Below are 18,957 nucleotides of genomic sequence, written 5' to 3'. Positions count from 1 at the left end.
TTCAACTTCACCCACCAGCGCCGACTCCGCGCTCCCATCTATCTCAAACACTCAGCGAACCCACATCCAAGCGAAGATCACAGTGACCCAACAAAGAATTTACAATATTTAATATCGACAAAAATAAAACAAAATGGCCTCTACCGATGATGCTCGCAAGAGCCGCATCGTGTCGCACATGAACAAGGATCACACCAGAGAAATCACCTATTATCTCCGCCATTATGCCCATCTCTCTGCTTTAGCTGCATCGTCACCCGTGCTCAAAGATATCGACCTTAACGGCATGACTATTAAGTCAAATGATGGAAAAGATCACTTTGTCCCTTTCTCGCCTCCTCTCTCCAGCTGGGCCGAGGTCAAGGACCGCATCATCGAAATGGCCAACACAGCCCGCAAAGGACTGGGTCTTAGCGACGTCATTATCACAGCCTACACACCCCCAGAGGGGTTTGGAATCTTTGTTACGGGATCAGTTCTCTTCTACTTCTTCTGCGCCGGGACACTGCCGTGGGTGCAGCCTGGCACACGCATCTGGGAGCTATTGAACGAAGGGTTCCCTGGAGGAGCAACCTTCTTCCGCTGGCTTGTCAACACCATCTTTTGGCCCGTTATAGGCATTCACCTTGTTGAATGCTTTTTCTTCGACAGGAAGCTTCAGAGACACGGCGTAGAGAGATTCTCTGGACAGTGGTGGCTTTGGCTCAGCAACTGCTTTTTCGAGGGGTTCCCTGCCTTCAAGCGCGTGGATGCCATTGTGGTACGGAAGCAAGATAAGAGTAGCAAGTCTCAGTAATATGGATCTGACAGGTCAGGCGCGAACCACAGAAGTATCTTTGTACCCAGGGAGATTCAGAGCCTCTTTCCAGTTCTTCGCGGCGAGTTTGAGGCGGGTCCACCTCTAGGTATAATGTATCGAAACGTGGGCGGTGGCGTTGTATGGATGAATGCTAGTTGAAAACCCCAATGCTCCTTTGACTTGGGGTGAATCTGACATGCAAAAAGGTGGTTAGCATCATAATGTGGTGTAAGGACCACCTATGGATGAATGGATTTCAAGTGGTACGAAAGTAGGACGTATCATTGCCGTGATCGTAATTGTATACAGCTAGAGATAGAGAAGACGACTAGAGATAAGAAGGGTGATCGATAGACCACCTCAAGGCCTTCAAAGACATATTGGCACAAATCTTCCTCTCTATGTCTACGATTTTGCGGCATGTCGTCCACAATATCAAGTCAGCATACTCGCTAAGAAAGGGGAAAAACATACAGAGTGTTTCCTCAAGTGCCTTGCCTTGTAATTGTGAATTAAGTACGTTAAATTGGATATTCAGCTTGCCGTTCAAACACTCACTTTCCCAGCCTATACGTGGTACTCGGATTTCCTCTGTGCGAGATATCCGAGATTCGGTGTCCTGAACGGATCAAACCACTATGCATCTGACATGCTTTATCTGCAATCTTCACTTTATAGCTACATTTCAGCGCGGGGGTCGCGTCGTGAACAACCACTCGAATTGCTCTGTGGAAGTTTGCGAACCATTATGCTGCCGCCTCACCTGCTGCAGCATATTGATAGGCGCTGAAGAAACCTAAAACGGCATCGCCTTGTTTACAACTGACGCCAAATTGATGCTTTCAATTCGTTGAATTGGTTTAAAGTGTTGACAAGCAAGTCATACATAAACATGACATACATATTCGACTTACCCTCAATAGCCCACTGGTGCCCACGAGATCAGTCCTCTTAACCATTCAGGAAGCTTCTGGATTGTTGTCATCCAATATAATTTCAGCTTTCAAATGAGCACTATCAATGTACGATCTCACTCGGAGAAGCCACGCCCGGCTTTGCGGAGTTCGCAACTGCGGGAGATTGAACGTGAAGGGATTATCGTGAGGCTCTCACTAACTATTTAAACCTCACACTCCCCGTCTTTGTGCCCCCCCAGGCTTCGGCTCGACAAAGATTGTTTTGAGAAAGTTTCTTTTCAATATCAGGCAGATTTCCATTCAAAGCGCTTTAACAGTATTTATTTGCAACAACCAAATCCACGCATCAACTAAATCAAACTAAACATGCAAATGAATCAACCAGCCAACTTTTGATAATGCCCTCTGTGGTGGACAAAGCAAGCCAATTCTCCCTGCAACATAAACGCTACGCCTTCGCAAACCGATACCTTTCGGAAAAGAAACGGTTCATAAAATTGTACCATCAATTCAATTTCTCCTCATTGATTCAACACCGTCGTCTGGTTTACCAGCGATCGGATATGCCTCAGCAAGATTCGGAAGAACAAGTCTTTGTAACTAGAAACAAGAAGTCTTCCGCATCACCCGAACTCACTCAGAGCCAACGCTCTCAACAAGTACCACACGCTCTCACTTCAAAAAGCTGGGTATGTACTGACTGCTTCCAGAATCCTTCAAGTGGTGGATCAAATAAACCCCGAACCAGCAACGACCAGGAGAGCGGTCAGGGCCGTCGAGGTTCGCCTGGCGCTCAGTAAGTCATCGCCATATCAAAGTCGACCTTCATGATGAGGCTAACACGCCCTAAGGAGCGGTCAAGGCAATTCACCTGCTGCAAGAATCCGTCGCGAGGCCATAGAAAAGTGTGAAAAGCTTCTCAACGTGCCCTTTCCTCACAGTGTTGAAGTGCAAGCCGCCGATCCCAATCAATTCGACGTCGAGCCCACGAACCCGTCGGCGGCCTACCTGGACTACTGCATCAACAAAGAACTGAGACGGCGTAAGCAGAACATCGTTGATAATTTGATGGCTGCAATCTCGGAATGTGTTGAAAGAAGACTGGAAGTACTCGAGGATGCGTGTGAGCATACTTCCAGATCACACAGCTCGCGTGCTTTCCAGGCAGGAAAACACATACCACAGTCCGCTGGCCAGAAGAGATCCAAAGGTCAAAGTGGCAGAGACGAAGGTGAGAATGAGGAAGAAGGAGACGATAAGTTGGGTAGAAAGAAGGACAACAAGAGGACAAAAACCACAAAGGACGACTCTCGCCCTCGATTTGCTTGCCCTTACCATCAAAAGGACCCCAAGAGATTCGGCACTGAGAGAACATGTTGTGGCCCGGGGTGGTTGGAGATCGGCCGAGTAAAGTGAGTCAAACTTACCCCTTAATGAGGCAGTTTACTGACAGTGATATCTAGGGAACATCTCGAGCGGAGACACAGTCTGTCTCCACATCAATGCAATCGATGCCTTCTCCGGTTTGACGATGAGAAAGATCTCAAGGACCATCAAAGGATGAAGACTCCGTGCCTAGTAAAAGAGACAAGCAGCCTCCAAAGAAACCTCCTGGATGGCTACGACGAGGAACAAGCGAAGAAACTGAAAACAAGAGTGAGGATGAACCCCGTTGAGAAGTGGAGGGAGTGGTACTGTGCTCTATTTGATGTCAAGCCTGACTCTCCTGACATTCCCTCGCCTTGTAAGTTACAGGATCTCTTCCGAACACACCCTAAAATATACAAAGACTGAGTCATATCCCAAGATTATGATCCTTCACTCTCAACCACTCGGGCAACAGCCGCCAAGGTCGAAACCCCTAAGGAATGGCGTGACTACTGGATCAAGGCAAAGCCAGCAATTCAACACCAAGTCGCCATGGTAGTAGAAGATGCATTCAACGACTGGGAACCCCAAATGAAGGTGACTGTCATGGAACGTCTGCAAGAGCTGCCACGTATAATTGCAGATAAGCTTCCTTTCCCAGGGCTCAGCCCAGAAGAGACGTCAACGGCAGCTGACGATTTTGGGCTTTACTCCTGCTTGGACTATTACTCATTTACCCCAGAAGACTTGGGAGAGGAGCCTTTCGACTTTCAAGACATAGGCGACGGGGCCATGCTGCATCACTCGGCAACGTTTGATATGAATGAGTCCGCAGACTCCTTGGATACATATCAAGCCAGTGACAGCTCGGCCACGTCCCTGGGAGACGATGCAGCATACCAGCAATTCGACTACAAGGTCTCGATGATGCCAAATAGCATTGATCTTAGTCTTCCAAATAATGGCGGGTATTACTAACATATGAACTTATATCATGAGCTGTCTTCGTCAGTTAGTCCCTTCTTTCATGTTTTTCATATCCTGTTTGGATCTTTTCTATGCTCCTTTATGACAGGAAACCAATAAACCCATCCCCTCTTACGTCTCTTTTGTCTATATTATATGATATTGATGCTTTCTTTCGCAAGGTGCCCGACTTCGCTAGATTTCACATTCGCTTTGGCAATCCTGCCAATATCAGTGGGATACGGATATCTGAACGCTGTCTCATATATGAGATGCATGGCTCATATATGAGAGTGCATGGAGGATGTACAGACATAATTTTCGCAATGTTGTATGTACTACGGAGCTAGTTGTGCTGAAATATATTGCTTTGTGCAACACAAGATACTTCAGCTGTAGGTGAACATTCCTTAGTATCGTCAAGAGACAAAGCAATCAATCACGGTACATGTATGCACCTGGCTTAAATAAGACTAAAGTTCGGGACACAGCAAAAGGTATTCAGACTTAGCAGGTAAGATAAAGGAGACATTTGTCATTTCTGGGTAATACTCTCCCCTGGTCGGCCTCCCGCATGAAAGCGGGGAAGGACTTTGTCATTGATCAGACAGCTTCAAGAAACATCATCCCGTAAATTCTTCTTTTCGAATTTAGGCTTATTTACATTCTTACACTTGAATTTAGCTGCTCGAGTGCGAGGAACAACAACATGATTCACCCCACAGTTCGATGTTTGATGGTAAGGCAATTATTGAGTACAACGGGGTTAATAGGCTATGACTGACCAAGTTCCTTAGCTCAGCCTTGTGCTGCTCATAACAGCAATGTGAGCTTCATGTAAGTCAAGTTAGTAGGTGAGGTCTGACTCTTGTATAGAATAGTCCATATCCGCAGTTCAACCCTCTCACTCCCTATCTCGCCAACATTGTCAATCCTTACCGCGATTCTCCCGATTCTGGGTTTTCTGAATACATCTTTTACCACCAAGTCGTCTTCTAGCGGCGTAGCCAAGCTTGCTCCTTTGATTTTCCAGGTCCTTCAAGCTCTTGTCACTACTATCTTGGCAACACTACTTCTAGAGCGCGTAGTACCATCAGAAATGATGGGATGCATGCTTGATAAGAAGTGGATGGATATGTTTCGTGCTCATGATGCACGCAGTATAAGCCGTATTCAGGATGCGTTTGATTGCTGCGGGCTGAATTCAATCCGAGACCGAGCCTACCCTTTCCCAAATACAGCGCCCAGCAGCTGTGCTGAAACATATGGAAGAACAAGTCCCTGTCGTGAACCTTGGTTAGGAGCCTTACAGACACTGTCATTATTGGACTTCTCTGTCGTCCTCGGCGTCGGGCTGATACAGGTGTGTTGAAAGCGAACTTCAAGATTCGTAAGGATTTAGATACTGAGATAATATCAAGGTACTCGGGCTCCTCCTAACCAAAAGAGATTCCAGTTGGTTGAGTAACTGGAGAAACCATGACCGCGGACAATCAGAACAGCATCGTGATGGCCGCCGCCCTTTACTGATCGACAGGGACAGAGATGTCATCGAGGAAGAAGAGACTACCCATCAGCGTTCAGAGAGGTCATCACAGGGTTACGGGAGTGTATATGAGAATGAATTAGGTCCCAGAGTCGTGCCATCGGCTGTTATCGAACGGAACAACTGGAGCGAGGATTAATTTGACGGCATGAAAGTACAATCGAATTCAAGGGGGCAAAACACGGAGCATCTATGAAGTACATGGGTCAAATGGGTAGATGCCTGACTTCCGGCTTGCCGACTGTAGGGGTGTGTAGCGTCGTAATATGTATTCTTTGACAGCCTGCCTGTATGCTCACAATCAGCCCTTGAGTTGATCAGTCAGCAATAAATCACCAGCCAAAGCGAACATGAACGAGGTTATTACGAGAAATAAGTCCGAGCGGGTATCGAATATTAGATATCTCAGACATGTCCATGTTCTGACATATAAGCCGCAGGGCACCACAGTGCTGCCATCTAGCGGTGTCTATAGTATAAAATCGGTTACCTTCCTGCTTCCTTACCCAACTTCTCCAAAGCAGCCTCATAATCTTCCACTCTCTTTTCAGCGATTTCCTCAATCCTTGTTCGCCCAACCTTTTGTGCTCTCTTGACTCCAGCGCCCTTGGCAATCTTGCCCCAGAACCAACCACTCTCATCGTCACCAACGAGTGTCCATGCACATCCTGACCTTCCAGCTCGAGCTGTTCGACCAACTCGGTGAACATAGCCGGCTACACTAGGCGGTAGGTCGTAGTTGATTACGTGGTCAAGGTTGGGAAGATCGATACCACGAGCGACAAGGTCGGAGGCGACAAGGAGGCAAATGGGAGACGAGGCAGTAGAGAAGGCCCGGAGAGTCTTGCGACGGATGTGTGTTGGTGTGGTTGACGTGAGTGTGCCAATGTGGTCTGTCAAGGAGGGATCCAGCAAGGCGAGTAGTCGTGACAAACGAAGTGCAGATTCGTTGGACTTTGTAAAAATAAGAGAAATAGGGATGTGAGACTTAAGTGTGCGTCCCGAAACCTTGGGTTTGGCACTGGACTCTGTGTCCGAGTCCGAGTCAGAAGATGTGCCCGAGCTAGTGTCAGAAGTAGTATCAGAGTCGGAGTCGGAGTCGGAGTCGAAGTCAGAACTGGAGCTTGAGTTAGAACTAGTAGCTGAATCTTCAGCTTCTTCGGCCTTGGGTTCCTCTTCGTCTTTGTTAGGGCTCGCCACGAGCATGTCCTGACTGCGGAGTAGATCAAGCAAGTAGAGGGGCTTGAGGTTGCTGTCGTGCACTCTAATTGCATGCTCTTTCAGCGATGCGGGCAGAGAATGCTCAGCAATCTGGATATCGCCATCGCTCTCCAGGACAATCAGTCGTGGTCTTTGCAGACCTAATTGGTTGAGAAGACTCAGATCTCTTGTGAGCGTGGCACTCAGAATGACCTTACGAACACCAGAAAAGTCCATGCCATGGAAGTCTCGTGCGGTAAACTTATTGATGCGGAACTTTTCCATAACGAGGTCAAGCCAGCCTTGGAAGCTCTGAGCAAGTAGCTTATCTGCCTCATCAACTACCAGCCATCGAACGTAATCCAGGTTGAAGCCCCTTGTTTGCTCCATATGCTCAACCAGTCGTCCAGGAGTGCATATCAGAACATCTATTTTGGAAAGGTAATCAACCACATATCCGTTCATGTGACTCAACCGAGGGTCTGTATCCCCCTTGTCAAGATCTTGGAGATGTTCTGATGACGAAAGGCCCCACTTCAGTTGGTTTCGACGTTGTGTCTCTTGTTTCAGCTTCTTGTATGTATCAGGGTCATATCGAAGCTCCTGATCTATAAAGGCTTTCTGCTCGGCCTCAAGCGACTGGCTACCAATGGAGATGCCCACTCGCACTCTTTTTCGATCACCACCATCGAATGCTCTAGCGCATAGTTCAAAGGTTTCTTGAGCTTGCTTAACCAACTCACGTGTTGGCAGCACTACTAGTGCACGCAGCCTCGTGAGGCAACCTTGACTGATATCCCGTACGACAGGCAGGGCATAAGCCAATGTCTTACCAGAACCGGTCGCCGCAGATATAAGCACATCTCCGCATGGCTTGCTTGTTGGCAGCAGGAGAGGGATTGCGGCAGTTTGCACAGCGAAGGCATCTCGGAATCCCTTCTCCTCTAACACTCGACAAGCTTTGGGTATGATCTCCAGTTCAGCGAAGGGTGTACGTGTGTCTTGAGAGACACGGATGGGATCCTCGAGCCAAGAGGGTAGAATCTTGTAGTTCGGCTTCGAGGTCGTCAGAGAGCTGACCGGCTCCGGTTGAGGCAAAGGTTCGAGACCGTGTAATTCGCCCTGATCTTCTTCATCCTGTTCGTCCGCAGGCAGCTCACTGGCAAGCTTAAGAGACTTCTCCAGCTTACTCATGACCGTCTTGTGGCGCTGATTTGTCTGCGGTTCATCTTCTTGTTCCTCTGCTGGCTCAGTTTCCTTTTCCTTCTTTTTCTTTTCCCTGCGCTTCCGTCTTTTATCATCCTCGTCTGCCGCTGGTTCGGTAGGTTCAGGCACAGTCTCAATGGGTTCTGCCGCGTCGGTCATGGAAACATCCTCGCTGCGATCCTCGTCCTCGGGAACAGGTCTGTCAGGAACTTCTGATTCTTGCTCTTCATTCTTTGACTTCCTCTTCTCTTTCTTTTCCTTCATTTGTCGTTTCGGCTTTTCCTTGCCCTTTGCAGAACCTTCGTCCATAGTCTGGCTCTCTTCGTGTGTTGCATCTGCTTCCTTCGGTTTGATCTCAGGAGCCTCTTGCGCGAGCTTGATGCCGTCATCGTCGCGTTCTTCATTGGTAGCTCCAGTTCTTCGCTTGCCTCTTCTGACCTTCTTCTTCTTTTTCGGCGCATCTTCTCTATCCTTTTGTGTAGTTGGCTCTTCTATCTTGGGCTTCTTGCTATCAGGACCTGATATTCCTTTGCTCTCATCTGAAGTATCTAATTTGCGCTTGGTATTTGTGGGCGGTGCGTCATCGAAGTATTGGACTTGAGGAGTCTCTTTGTACATAGATTGAGGTATGGGCTTTGCGCTCGGAGGGACGTATCGCGAAAAACCGAAGGCATTCGTTGCAGGAGTAGGAGCAGTGCTGTTTGAAGGGTTTGATGACGAGTGAGGAGAAGAAGCATTTGAGTTGCCTCCACCCTTAGAGGGAGGTATATATCTGGCGTACATTTTCTCGAAAATGCTGTGTAGAATCAATCGCAATGGAGAGGCCCGAAGTGCTTCGATTCCCAAATTTTTGGATAGTTCCTGGTCTTATTGAGGTTCTGCCGCTTTACACCGCTGAAATCATAAATTGATCCGCTAACACTGGAGGAAAGCTTGAGCAAAAAAGGTTAGTCTTGTTTCTACCAGAACAGCCCAAGCTTTCGCAGAGGTAGCTTCGTGGAGTGTTTGAGATATCTTGCTTAAAAGTTCACCTTCTCCTAATTGACACCTTCGTTTCACTACCAATATGACATATGACATATAAAACGCCTTGGAAACACCGTTGATATTGATTAACAGAGACTACCTAGGTACCTACTCTTTCCTTTGTGATACCCTAAAGTCGGTACTTAAGTTAGGTAGTTTCTTTAGTGACCTACCGACTCCACTGGTATACTCGCAACCTGCTCAGCTCGCTCAAGCATTGAACTCACTCTGTACGTATACAGTTACTCGAGTACAAGTTGAGATACGACAGATATCTCATCACAATAACCAATACCAACAAAAACTTCAACTAAGCGCAAATATTGGAAGACCCAGCAAGTGCTGGCCTCTGTACACACTCAATCAAAAATACAGTCATGCTGCATCCCCCTTTTCATTCTCAACTGCCATCATGACACGCCGCACGTACAATATCGCCATGGTCAGCGACTTCTTCTTCCCGCAACCAGGAGGCATCGAATCTCACATTTACCAACTCGCTACGAAGCTTGTCGACCGTGGCCACAAAGTCATCATCATAACTCATGCCTACGACGACCGGAAGGGTGTGCGGTACCTCACAAACGGCGTCAAGGTCTATCACGTTCCTTTCCTCGTTATCTATCGTTCCGCAACGTTTCCAACGGTCTTTTCATTCTTCCCCATTTTTAGAAACATTTGCATACGCGAGCGCGTCGAGATTGTGCATGGTCATGGCAGCCTTAGCAGTCTATGCCATGAAGCTATCTTGCATGCTCGTACCATGGGGTTACGTACTGTTTTTACAGATCATTCGCTCTTTGGCTTTGCCGACGCTGGAACAATTCTCACAAACAAGCTCCTCAAGTTTACTTTGAGTGATGTTGATCACAGCATATGTGTCAGCCATACATGGTAAGACAGCAATCTATTGAACGAACTATACCAGTGTTTATTGACGAGTCTTAGTAAGGAAAACACGGTCCTTCGCGCATCACTCGATCCAGTCATGGTCTCTGTGATACCAAACGCTGTTGTTGCAGAAAACTTTCGTCCCAAGGATGTCCCAGCGTCACCATCTCCCCAAGCCACGACTTTTGGCTCAGAAGGACCAGTCTATCCTCCACCTCAGCGTATCGGACCTCGCGATACCATCACAATCGTCGTCATCTCGCGCTTGTTCTATAACAAAGGCACTGATCTCCTTATTGCCTCTATTCCTCGTGTGTTGGAAAATCATCCAAACACCCGCTTTATCATTGCCGGCTCTGGCCCCAAAGCCATCGATCTTGAACAAATGATCGAAACAAACGTGCTCCAGGATCGTGTCGAGATGCTCGGTCCCATCCGTCACGAAGAAGTAAGAGATGTCATGGTTCGAGGTCACATATACCTCCACCCATCTCTGACCGAAGCTTTCGGGACTGTCATTGTTGAGGCCGCCAGCTGTGGGCTTTATGTCGTGTGTACACAGGTTGGCGGCATCCCAGAAGTCCTGCCCTCGCATATGACGACTTTCGCCAAACCAGAAGAAGACGATATCGTCCTCGCCACAAGCAAGGCCATCAGTGCGATGCGTGCGGGAAAGATTCGCACCGAAAAATTCCACGAACAAGTCAAAAAGATGTACTCATGGCAAAATGTCGCTCTGCGCACGGAACGCGTTTATGATGGCATTTCGGGCACCATCCCTGAGGATGAATTCTACGGTGTTGATACATCAGGTTACGGTAGCCGCATACGCAACTTTGCTCTTATAGATCGTCTGAAGCGCTACTATGGTTGTGGTATCTGGGCTGGAAAGCTCTTCTGTCTTTGTTGTGTTGTGGATTACCTCTTTTTTCTCTTTCTAGAGTGGTGGTTTCCGAGGGACAACATTGATATATGCCCCGACTGGCCTCGCAAGAGACCTGCCGATGATGATGCAAGTTCCAGGAAGGGTGCACATAGTAATCGATCAAGCACATCACAAGGGGTTCCGAAGCTCGAATAAATCCAGCACTCGAGACCTGATGATGGCATGATGGCACATGAATATTAACAAAGGCGCAGGGAGTTTACCGCAGCGTGATCGGGCATGTTACTAGCCTATGACAAGGGGATAAATTACGCATACAAAAGGCCTGAGTCAAAGTGGCATGGATCTGGATCGGTTGGCGATTATCGAGAGGCTAGCTATTCTAGACGCTGTACACAATAATAACAAAAATTACATGCTGCTTCCCTTTACAGTTTATGAAGCCGACATTCAGTAGAAAGACATAGTGGTCTTTTAAATTAGTGCGGATCAGGACGATCAGCCCCGGGCTCCTATGCGACGCCTTTTGGCTGTTCCAGTCTCACGTTCACCCTCATCTTCGTCGTCGCCCGTTTCCTCAGCGGGGGTAGCGACGCTGGCTGGACGAGCAGCCGAAGGCGGAGGCGCGCTACGCTCCTTTTCCGCACTTCGTAGGTCACCTAAGAGCTTTTCGACCTCTACAAACATGCTGCGGGTATTTTTTACAACGCCATTCTCGTCGAGGCGGTAGCCCACTACTTCTTCCTCCTCCTCGTCCTGCGAGCGTTTCATAAATCCAGGCCCAGGACCGCGATCGGGGTCAGCATTGTACATAATGGCATTGCAGAACATGTGGACAAGTTCGCGCTCAAGCTGAGCACTGTTGATAATGCCCTTTGGAGGAACAAGCTCGTCAGATATAGGTAGCCACACGTGCGCAGTACCGGGATCACCGCCGGGAAGACCGGCTGCGGCCTGAACAGCCGCCTTATTCCCATGCTTGATAGCAGACCGGATGGATGTTATATCTTGAGGCTGCAGCACAATCTGGCGATAATTTGGCGCATCCTTCTCACGGAGCCTGGTAGCAAACATGTTCGCATCTCGGTGGCTAGAAATCTGATCCAGAGCAGATGACGAAACTTTAGTGAAACCTCGGGTCCAAAGAACTTGAGTTGTCTCGGGTGGTGGGTTGACCGGTGTAATTTGTCTCTTTCGTTTATAGAGGCGCGAAGAGACACTGCCAGGAGTCATGATCTGAGGCCGACCAGGGACGCTCTCATCGGCGGTAGTATCGCCTGTGTCTTCGGTGGGCCGAGGTGTAGCATCTTCATCCTTAATTTTGGATGCTGATTCGCTTGTTTGAGTCGGAGGCTCATCAGTGTGGGAGAGGATAGAATGGCTTCTCCTGGATCGAGTGAGAGATGGCGTGGAACTAAGTGCACGAGCCTTCTGCCCGACTCTGGCAGACCGGCCGCGCGCAGGCTTAGCGACGGTCTGTTCGACTTTCGAAGCTGTTTTGGGCGCTTGCTTTCTTAATGGTCTTGGTGTTGACCCAGCAGAGCCCGGTAAAGTTGCAGGTTTTTGAGGGGGACTGACTGGCTCAAAAGCTGGACTTTGAGGTGCCACGCTCATATGACTAGGGCCCGGAGTGGACGGAGTGGAATGTGGAGCCCATTTTGTTCCAAACCCGTGAGTAACGTGAGTGGGTGTTGCTGAGATGGGCGTGTGCGGTGCCGATGGTATTCCAAGCTTCTTGACCGGGGTATTCAGAGCCTGCCGAATGATGTGGCCTAAAACGCCAGGCCGTGAAGGTTGGCTGGCGTATTGCGATGATTGAACCTTAGATGCCGATGGCACAGGAGAGCTGACTGGTGAGCCATGCTGAGGTTGAGGTTGATATCCAAGCGGCCAACGTTGCTGAGGAGAGGCAGCGGAGCCTGCACTTGCTGCCAGAGGAGCTGGGGAGCCTGTGGCAATCTGTCGGACTTGCTGAGTCTGCCCTTGGGGGGGCTGGATAGGGCGCGGATGTGGCACGGGCGTTGTGGAAGACGGACGGGCATGGAGTGTTTGGCCTCCGGGCGACTCTGCAACTGGTCGTGGAGGTGCCGGCTGTAAGGGAGGGGCTAGCTGACCAGCATGCTGCGGTGGTGCCAGGCCTGGTTTTGCGGTATTTGGACGTGGCTTCTGTTGATGCTGTTGTGGCAAAGAATGGGGTTGGATATGGGTGACAGGTTGAGTTTGCGAAGATTGTTGAGCCTGAGCCTGCTGTGCTTGTGTAGGCGTTTGGATTCTTTGTAGTTGTTGGGTATGTTGTGGTGGCGTAGCGTGCTGGGCCCGAGCAGTGTGGGGAGCTGATGGCTGAATAACCTGCGGAGATTGAGGGCGTTGTTGATGATGAGTTTGAGCTTGAGACTGTGCCTGGGGAGGTTGTGGAGCGGTAGGTTGTGGCCAAGCCTGCTGGGGCGTTTGAGGATGAGATAATGGTTGAGCACCAGGTTTGGGAGAGAATTGAGCAGATTGTTGTGGGTACCAATGCTGTTGCGATGGTACCTGCTGTAGATGTTGTTGAGGATGTTGTTGCAGAGCTGGCGGGGGAGCTGTTGGTCCTTGGGCAACGGGTGATTGAACCTGCCGAGGAGGGGGTGTAGCTGTTTGTGGCGGTTGATAAGGCTTCTCCCACTTCAGAGCGGCTCCTGAAGCCGTATGGCCATCCTTCAGCTTGGCTCCGTTGTCTGGCCTAGGAGCAGGGCTCTGCTTAAGAGGTTGTGGCGCCTGTAATGGTCGTGGTGTTGTTTGAGGGACACCTGCTGGGGGCTGAAGTACCGACCCGTTAGAAATCGGGGGAGTGGGTGAGGTCGAAGGTCGGATCGATGCCGTTCCAGTAGGCATGTGGCTAGGCGGTGCAACTGTTGGTTGTGTGTTCTGGGAAACAGGCGGTTTGGGTGGGATCACAGGCGTCTGTTGTGTTGGGCCTCTTCGAACTGGTGCCGCCGAGCTTGTTGCCATAGCAGGTGAGGATGTTGACCCATTAGGCGTGACGGAAGACTTCTGATCGCGAGCAGCAAGTACGGGTGTTCCATTTTGGCTCGCGACTCTAGCGCGTCGTTCTCGTTCACATCGCTCCATTGCTTGGATTTCCTTTTGGGACGTCTCAAAGCTACGCTCATCCTCTCGAATTTGCGCGACGGTATTATCCTTATATCGCGCATATAGGCGGTCAATAAGCGGGGGGATTTTGTCAACATGTTCGTAAATTTCCTTAAGTGTCGGCAAAGTTGGACTCCCGAGCTTTCGTTTTCGCGAGTTTGGTGATGTCGTCTGATCGTTGGTCACAGCCTTCTCATGCTCACCACTCAGTTCATCCCCCAAAAGTCGCAGAAAAAGATCCTGAAGCGCATCGGGTCTTAATCGTGCGGGATCATAAGTAGATCCCTCCTTGATGAGTGCGTTGTTGATGAGTTGCTCAGAGATACGCGCGAAGACCCCATTGTCGAATCCTTGAGCTATCAACGACTGGAATAATAGCAGCGACTCGAGGGGCGTGTGGAAGGCTGGTTGATTCATGCCCCGCGGTCCACCTCGCCAGCTATCCAAGGGGCCTTCACGTCGAGCAAGAAGATGGACTGGCGCCACGGTCTATGGTACTTTAGTTAGGCGTACGTCGGACACAGGTGTAGCTACGTCATGGTCGGGGTTCTATCAATCAAACACGTACAGGCAATCTTAATCAGTGACTCCAGAACCGTCTATGGCGACCTCTAGGCCTTTCATCGGGTGCGCTGGGCTTCTTGTTGCGGAACGCGCTTGATCGAACCAATGGTGTAGTAATTTTTTGCTCGTCTAGGCGATGCGTCTGTCAGAATATCACGTGATCTGAATCGCCGATAATGTTTGATGGTTGATTTTGATGATGCAGGGAAGAAAAACTGGGCTGAGTTCGTCCAAGCTGCGTAGACGCTAAAGCCTGGCTTAGCACGTGATACCCCTGAACGCCAACAAGCGGCAAGCAATCATGGAAAACAAGGGATATGGTTTCTGGTCACAAAATGTAACAACTTCAAGAAAACCTGAATTTATCGGTTAATGCGAAAGGAAATACTTGGGGTACCTGATCACGTCTATTGCGTTGGCAAGGAGTCCCGGTTTTGGCTATGATAAAGGATTATTTTATCCCTGACAAAAGTAACAGTAAAACTCCAGACCCATGGTATCATATTGGAACTTGGCATCGAGATACACTTGATGCTTGCTTTATTCCCCCGCCGTCCATCCCATGAAATCCGCCACCATTTAACGCCGTTGCCCTCTTAATCCAAGTTAATAAGAATAGAAGAAAGTGGCCCTTCATAAACAGGCAAGGACAAAACTCTAAGGAGAAAGCGAACTTGAGGATCCATTAACACTGCGCCTGGCCTCCTCATCTGGGCTATCTCCGTCTCCACTGTCTCCATCCTTTTCAGTTGGAGATCTCGGCTGGTAACTGAGACGCAGCTTTTCGTCCAGCAATGTGACTAGTCTTTCTGAGTATTGATCCAGAAGACCACTAAGGACCGTCTCATTCATGGCTCTGCTTCGAATAGCCCGGTCGCCAAGAGCTGCAGCAGTCAGTCGCAACTCCTGATCTAGCTCTGTCAGATTTTCTTGGCTAATGGGCTCCGAGGAAGCAAGCTTCTTCCTGTATGATCTAAGTTGACGGCAGGTTTGTTCTGTCGCCATATTTAGCGAGCCAAAGCCTCGCAAGTTTGACGAGGATGTCTTTTTGCGTGCACTAGTGCCTATATTGGGAAGGGAAGGTCGTCTGGTAACCTTTCCCTTTGGAGACACTGGGGGACTATTTCGCGGGTCAGCAGAAGGCCGTCTTGATGGCGTATCTTCGGCCAATGTGCTACTAGGGCTTGTTGGGAGTCCTTGAGTAGGTGTTCTCAAGCTAGCAGCTAGGTTGAATCGCGAAGTTCTCCGCTGTAGGGTTCGGGGTGGGGATCTCCGACCAGATGTCGGCGAAGGTCGTTGGAATTCAGCTAGCTCAGCCTTTGACAAGACCCTGCGAAGTGGCGGCCGCCCTGAAACAGAGTCTTTGGCGGGTGACGGCTCTCTACTCACGGAACGAGGCGGAGAATCGTTTAAATCCAGACCCCATATCATCATTGTTCCATCTGAAGCGACACTCACAACCTTGCGGCTTCCATCATCATTTTCGATAAGACAAACACCGTTGATCGCTTCAGTGTGACCCCATTCCCGGTCCAGGAAGCTCCCTGTCTGGGCATCGTATAGTCGAATGGACTTGTCTGTGTTGGATGTTCCGAGGAGGAAGTCTTGGTCTTTGGGGGGCCATTGTCCAAAACAGAGCGAGTCAAGAACAGCCGACTCGCCTTTTGTCTCGTCTTGACATTTGAAGCAAGAGATCTTACGCCCCGTGTTGAGTTCATATTGGCAAATAGACCGATCTAGTAGAGAGACAAAGACAGTTCTTTGGCCCATGCCCAAGACCATTGAGCTGGGCGAGGCTCGGAGAGAAATTACTCTGGAAGGGATAGCAGCAACAGAATCGGGATCGTCCTCTTTTGTGATGATATCGTAAATTTGTAATGTTCGGTCAAATGAACAGGTTAGCACCTTGTCTTCGGATGGGATCATAACCTGCACGACCTTCGCAGCGAATTCCAATGTCTGAAAATGCTCGACGGAGCCGCCTGCAGTCCGGCGGAAGAGCTGCGCAGTTCTGTCCCGTCCACAGGACGCCATGAGAAATTTGCCATCCCTGTCATAGACACTGACGGATCGACAATCAGCTGTATGTGCCTTGATGTCTAGTACAGGTTCCTTTGTGGCGATGTCCGTCATTCGTAACACGCCCATTCTATCGGCAGAAATAAGTAGTTTACCATCATTCGTTGCACGGGCGCAGGTAAGTTGATTAGCCGAGTCCGGCTCATTTTCTGGTTCAGTCATTCCAATCGGTACATCAATTGAGGCTTGGACTTGGCCTTCCAATGTCCAGAAGGAAACATTCCCAGAAACTGTCCACGTCAAAAACGAGGCGTTCAGATCATTTGGCCGCTCCAAGGCCTGTATGCCTGTAACAGACTGTCCATGACCAGGGATAGGAATGCTGGCCATTGCCTTGGTATTCTTGCCAGGCACATGGTCTGAGCTCCAGATGTCAATGGACTGTTGCGAATCAATGGTGACAAGTTTGTGTGCCAGAAAACCCAGGGCAACTTGTCCTGTAGGACAGAATGTAGTCTCCTTGATACATGCCGACGGTGGTTGAGCGTTCAAAACAGCCTCAATGTCAAGCACAGCCAAATGGCCATGTCTACCACCAACGTAGGCAATATTGTCTTTGACAGCAATAGTCGAGATGGAGAAGTCCAAACCAAGGACCTTCTGCAATTTCATCTGTCTATCGTCCTCCGCCATAATACATACACAACCCGTTTCCGAGCAAATGATGAGGCTGGAGTTTTTGACGATAGCAGCGCAAGTAAAAGTATCCTCCAAGAGAGGTCCTAGCAGGATGTTACGCCCTGGTAGGGTTCTTTGGGAGGGCGGAGTAGAGGCCGGCTGTTCACTGAAGAACTTCTGCTTTGTAGGCGAAATAGTCGGGCCATCATCAGGTTTCCACATCTTGACATGGCGGACGCCAAATGTGATGAGGGAGTTGCCCATCCATAGCATGTCCTTCACATATGATGTGCATCGGTTTTGTTTGTAAAGTCTAGCCGCGCCTGTTCGAGGGTCGACCTTCCAAATATAGAGAAATCCATCGTTGGCGGCTCCTAGAGACGCAAGATATTGGGTGTCTGCAGACCACGCAACGCAATTGACCCCAAAAGCATGTTCGCTGATCGATATAAGAGGGTTGTCAGAAGAAGCATCGTGTAAGCTAAAAACCAGAACTCGTGGGGAGTATCCAGTCTCGCCAACAGCTAAATATTTTCCATCACGGCTCAACGCAAGGCATGTTGCAGCCTTGATCCGCTCGCGACTTGTCCAAGTATTGCTAGGAGACTCGTTCCAGTCGGACGAAGTGTGGGGTGAGTTAGGGAACCGCGGGCCTACACGTCCCCGGCTGTCGTTCGCCTTTGGTGTTCCCGACGGCGTCGTGGGTGTGTTTTGAAACGTTGCTACGGAATAGAGTGGGACGGCGGTCGGTCGGGCTCGGTAGAAACGTTGAGTGTGGTTATCGCCATTGACATCCACCACCACAACAGCGCCTCCGGCTATGTATGCAAAGACAGACGGGAGAGTATCGAAGCCTGTTGGAGAGGAACATGTTGTGCCAATGACACGCTGGAGGGAGAGCTTCGAGGCATCGTGTGCGCGACCGCGCATAGGCGACCTGGAGGATCTAGAAGGGCGAGCTAGAAAGGGAGAGTTGGAAGGAGTGAGCTTTAAACGACCGTTGGAAGGTGTCGCAGCCATGTTTCCTCCATTGACTCTTGATGATGGTATTTTGGTGGGTTTGTCGTTTAGAAGATTGTCTAGCGTGGATTTAGATGGTGCAATGGTGAAGTATGAGAAGGGCAAGCACCGAGGCTTGAAAGAGCGACGAGAACACTGAAATATTTTCCTTTACGATAAAAGAACAACAGTTGAATTAAAGAATGAACAGCCAATTCCCATCACCCACGAACAAAAGAGCAGCAGAAGCAAGATGATGTTTGCAAAAGTGGATGGCGGGCGGTGTAAGTCAGGAAGCTGCTGCGGGCCTGCGGGGGCTAATGGCAGCGAGATTCAGAAAGTAAGAAATGGAAATATCTAAGGCTGCGGATGAGGCGTCAGTTGCTGTAGCGGAGAGATCGGGATAGCGACCTCTTTCTGGTGAATTAGCAACTTACAATGACTGGCAAATTTTGGTTAGTGAGCGACAATGAAGGTTGAAAAAACATCGGATCTGGGCTCCCAACGAAAGCGGGTGGTGAGGAGGAAAAGAAAGAGAAAAGAAAGTTTACACCAGCTTGTGGGATGGAATGCTGATGACTTTCATTCAACCCAACCCCAGGCCATTTCCTTCCCGTCAATAGTCTAATCATACCTGTCAAAGACCAAGTCCAAACTCCATGTCCTCGGTGGGCGCCTAAGCAGTTGTTCTGCTAGGTTGTTTACATGGACCCTTGTCTGTTCGTTGTCCAGGGGCCTTGTGGCTTTGATGAGAGCCAAGTCC

At 49.4% G+C, this 18,957-nt stretch overlaps 7 protein-coding genes across 10 annotated transcripts; 4 read left to right on the top strand and 3 right to left on the bottom strand.

Moving 5' to 3' along the window:
• The first annotated feature begins 26 nt into the window (after positions 1-26).
• On the top strand, positions 27-1,343 carry FVEG_00576 (hypothetical protein). The gene has a single exon (XM_018887134.1). It carries the CDS (start codon positions 134-136, stop codon positions 794-796), a length of 663 nt encoding a protein of 220 aa, XP_018742837.1. The 5' UTR covers positions 27-133; the 3' UTR covers positions 797-1,343.
• A 771-nt stretch (positions 1,344-2,114) lies between these two features.
• On the top strand, positions 2,115-4,093 carry FVEG_00577 (hypothetical protein; the record flags this gene model as incomplete). Its single annotated transcript, XM_018887135.1, has 5 exons — positions 2,115-2,405; positions 2,427-2,512; positions 2,568-3,128; positions 3,180-3,460; positions 3,524-4,093. The coding sequence occupies 5 exons, from the start codon at positions 2,115-2,117 to the stop codon at positions 4,060-4,062; spliced, it is 1,758 nt and encodes a 585-aa protein (XP_018742838.1). The 3' UTR covers positions 4,063-4,093.
• A 261-nt stretch (positions 4,094-4,354) lies between these two features.
• FVEG_00578 (hypothetical protein) lies at positions 4,355-5,049 on the top strand (the record flags this gene model as incomplete). Its single annotated transcript, XM_018887136.1, has 4 exons — positions 4,355-4,381; positions 4,735-4,789; positions 4,848-4,887; positions 4,932-5,049. The coding sequence occupies 4 exons, from the start codon at positions 4,355-4,357 to the stop codon at positions 5,047-5,049; spliced, it is 240 nt and encodes a 79-aa protein (XP_018742839.1).
• A 901-nt stretch (positions 5,050-5,950) lies between these two features.
• Positions 5,951-8,823, bottom strand: FVEG_00579 (hypothetical protein). Its single transcript, XM_018887137.1, has one exon. It carries the CDS (start codon positions 8,783-8,785, stop codon positions 6,083-6,085), a length of 2,703 nt encoding a protein of 900 aa, XP_018742840.1. The 5' UTR covers positions 8,786-8,823; the 3' UTR covers positions 5,951-6,082.
• Positions 8,824-8,977: 154 nt separating this feature from the next.
• Positions 8,978-11,234, top strand: FVEG_00580 (phosphatidylinositol N-acetylglucosaminyltransferase gpi3 subunit). Of its 4 annotated transcripts, XM_018887141.1 has the most exons (4): positions 8,984-9,132; positions 9,185-9,212; positions 9,271-9,922; positions 9,977-11,234. In XM_018887141.1, exons 3-4 carry the CDS (start codon positions 9,441-9,443, stop codon positions 10,998-11,000), a joined length of 1,506 nt encoding a protein of 501 aa, XP_018742844.1. In that variant the 5' UTR covers positions 8,984-9,132; positions 9,185-9,212; positions 9,271-9,440; the 3' UTR covers positions 11,001-11,234. The 4 variants fall into 4 exon arrangements, with proteins under 4 accessions (XP_018742842.1, XP_018742844.1, XP_018742843.1 ...); XM_018887139.1 differs by having other exon boundaries at positions 8,978-9,132; positions 9,185-9,922; XM_018887140.1 differs by having other exon boundaries at positions 8,984-9,212.
• Positions 11,072-14,694, bottom strand: FVEG_00581 (hypothetical protein). Its single transcript, XM_018887142.1, has 2 exons — positions 14,503-14,694; positions 11,072-14,423 (listed from the first exon to the last, which is right to left on the bottom strand). The coding sequence occupies exon 2, from the start codon at positions 14,349-14,351 to the stop codon at positions 11,304-11,306; it is 3,048 nt and encodes a 1,015-aa protein (XP_018742845.1). The 5' UTR covers positions 14,352-14,423; positions 14,503-14,694; the 3' UTR covers positions 11,072-11,303.
• Positions 14,695-14,861: 167 nt separating this feature from the next.
• On the bottom strand, positions 14,862-18,908 carry FVEG_00582 (hypothetical protein). Its single transcript, XM_018887143.1, has 2 exons — positions 18,632-18,908; positions 14,862-18,557 (listed from the first exon to the last, which is right to left on the bottom strand). Exon 2 carries the CDS (start codon positions 18,213-18,215, stop codon positions 15,156-15,158), a length of 3,060 nt encoding a protein of 1,019 aa, XP_018742846.1. The 5' UTR covers positions 18,216-18,557; positions 18,632-18,908; the 3' UTR covers positions 14,862-15,155.
• Between the last annotated feature and the right edge of the window lie 49 nt (positions 18,909-18,957).

Source organism: Fusarium verticillioides, chromosome 1 (genome assembly GCF_000149555.1).
Source record: "Fusarium verticillioides 7600 chromosome 1, whole genome shotgun sequence".
In the NCBI taxonomy this organism is placed as follows: Eukaryota; Fungi; Ascomycota; class Sordariomycetes; order Hypocreales; family Nectriaceae; genus Fusarium; species Fusarium verticillioides.
Note: the sequence above shows the minus strand (reverse complement) of the source record. Positions and strands in the feature narration are given on the sequence as shown.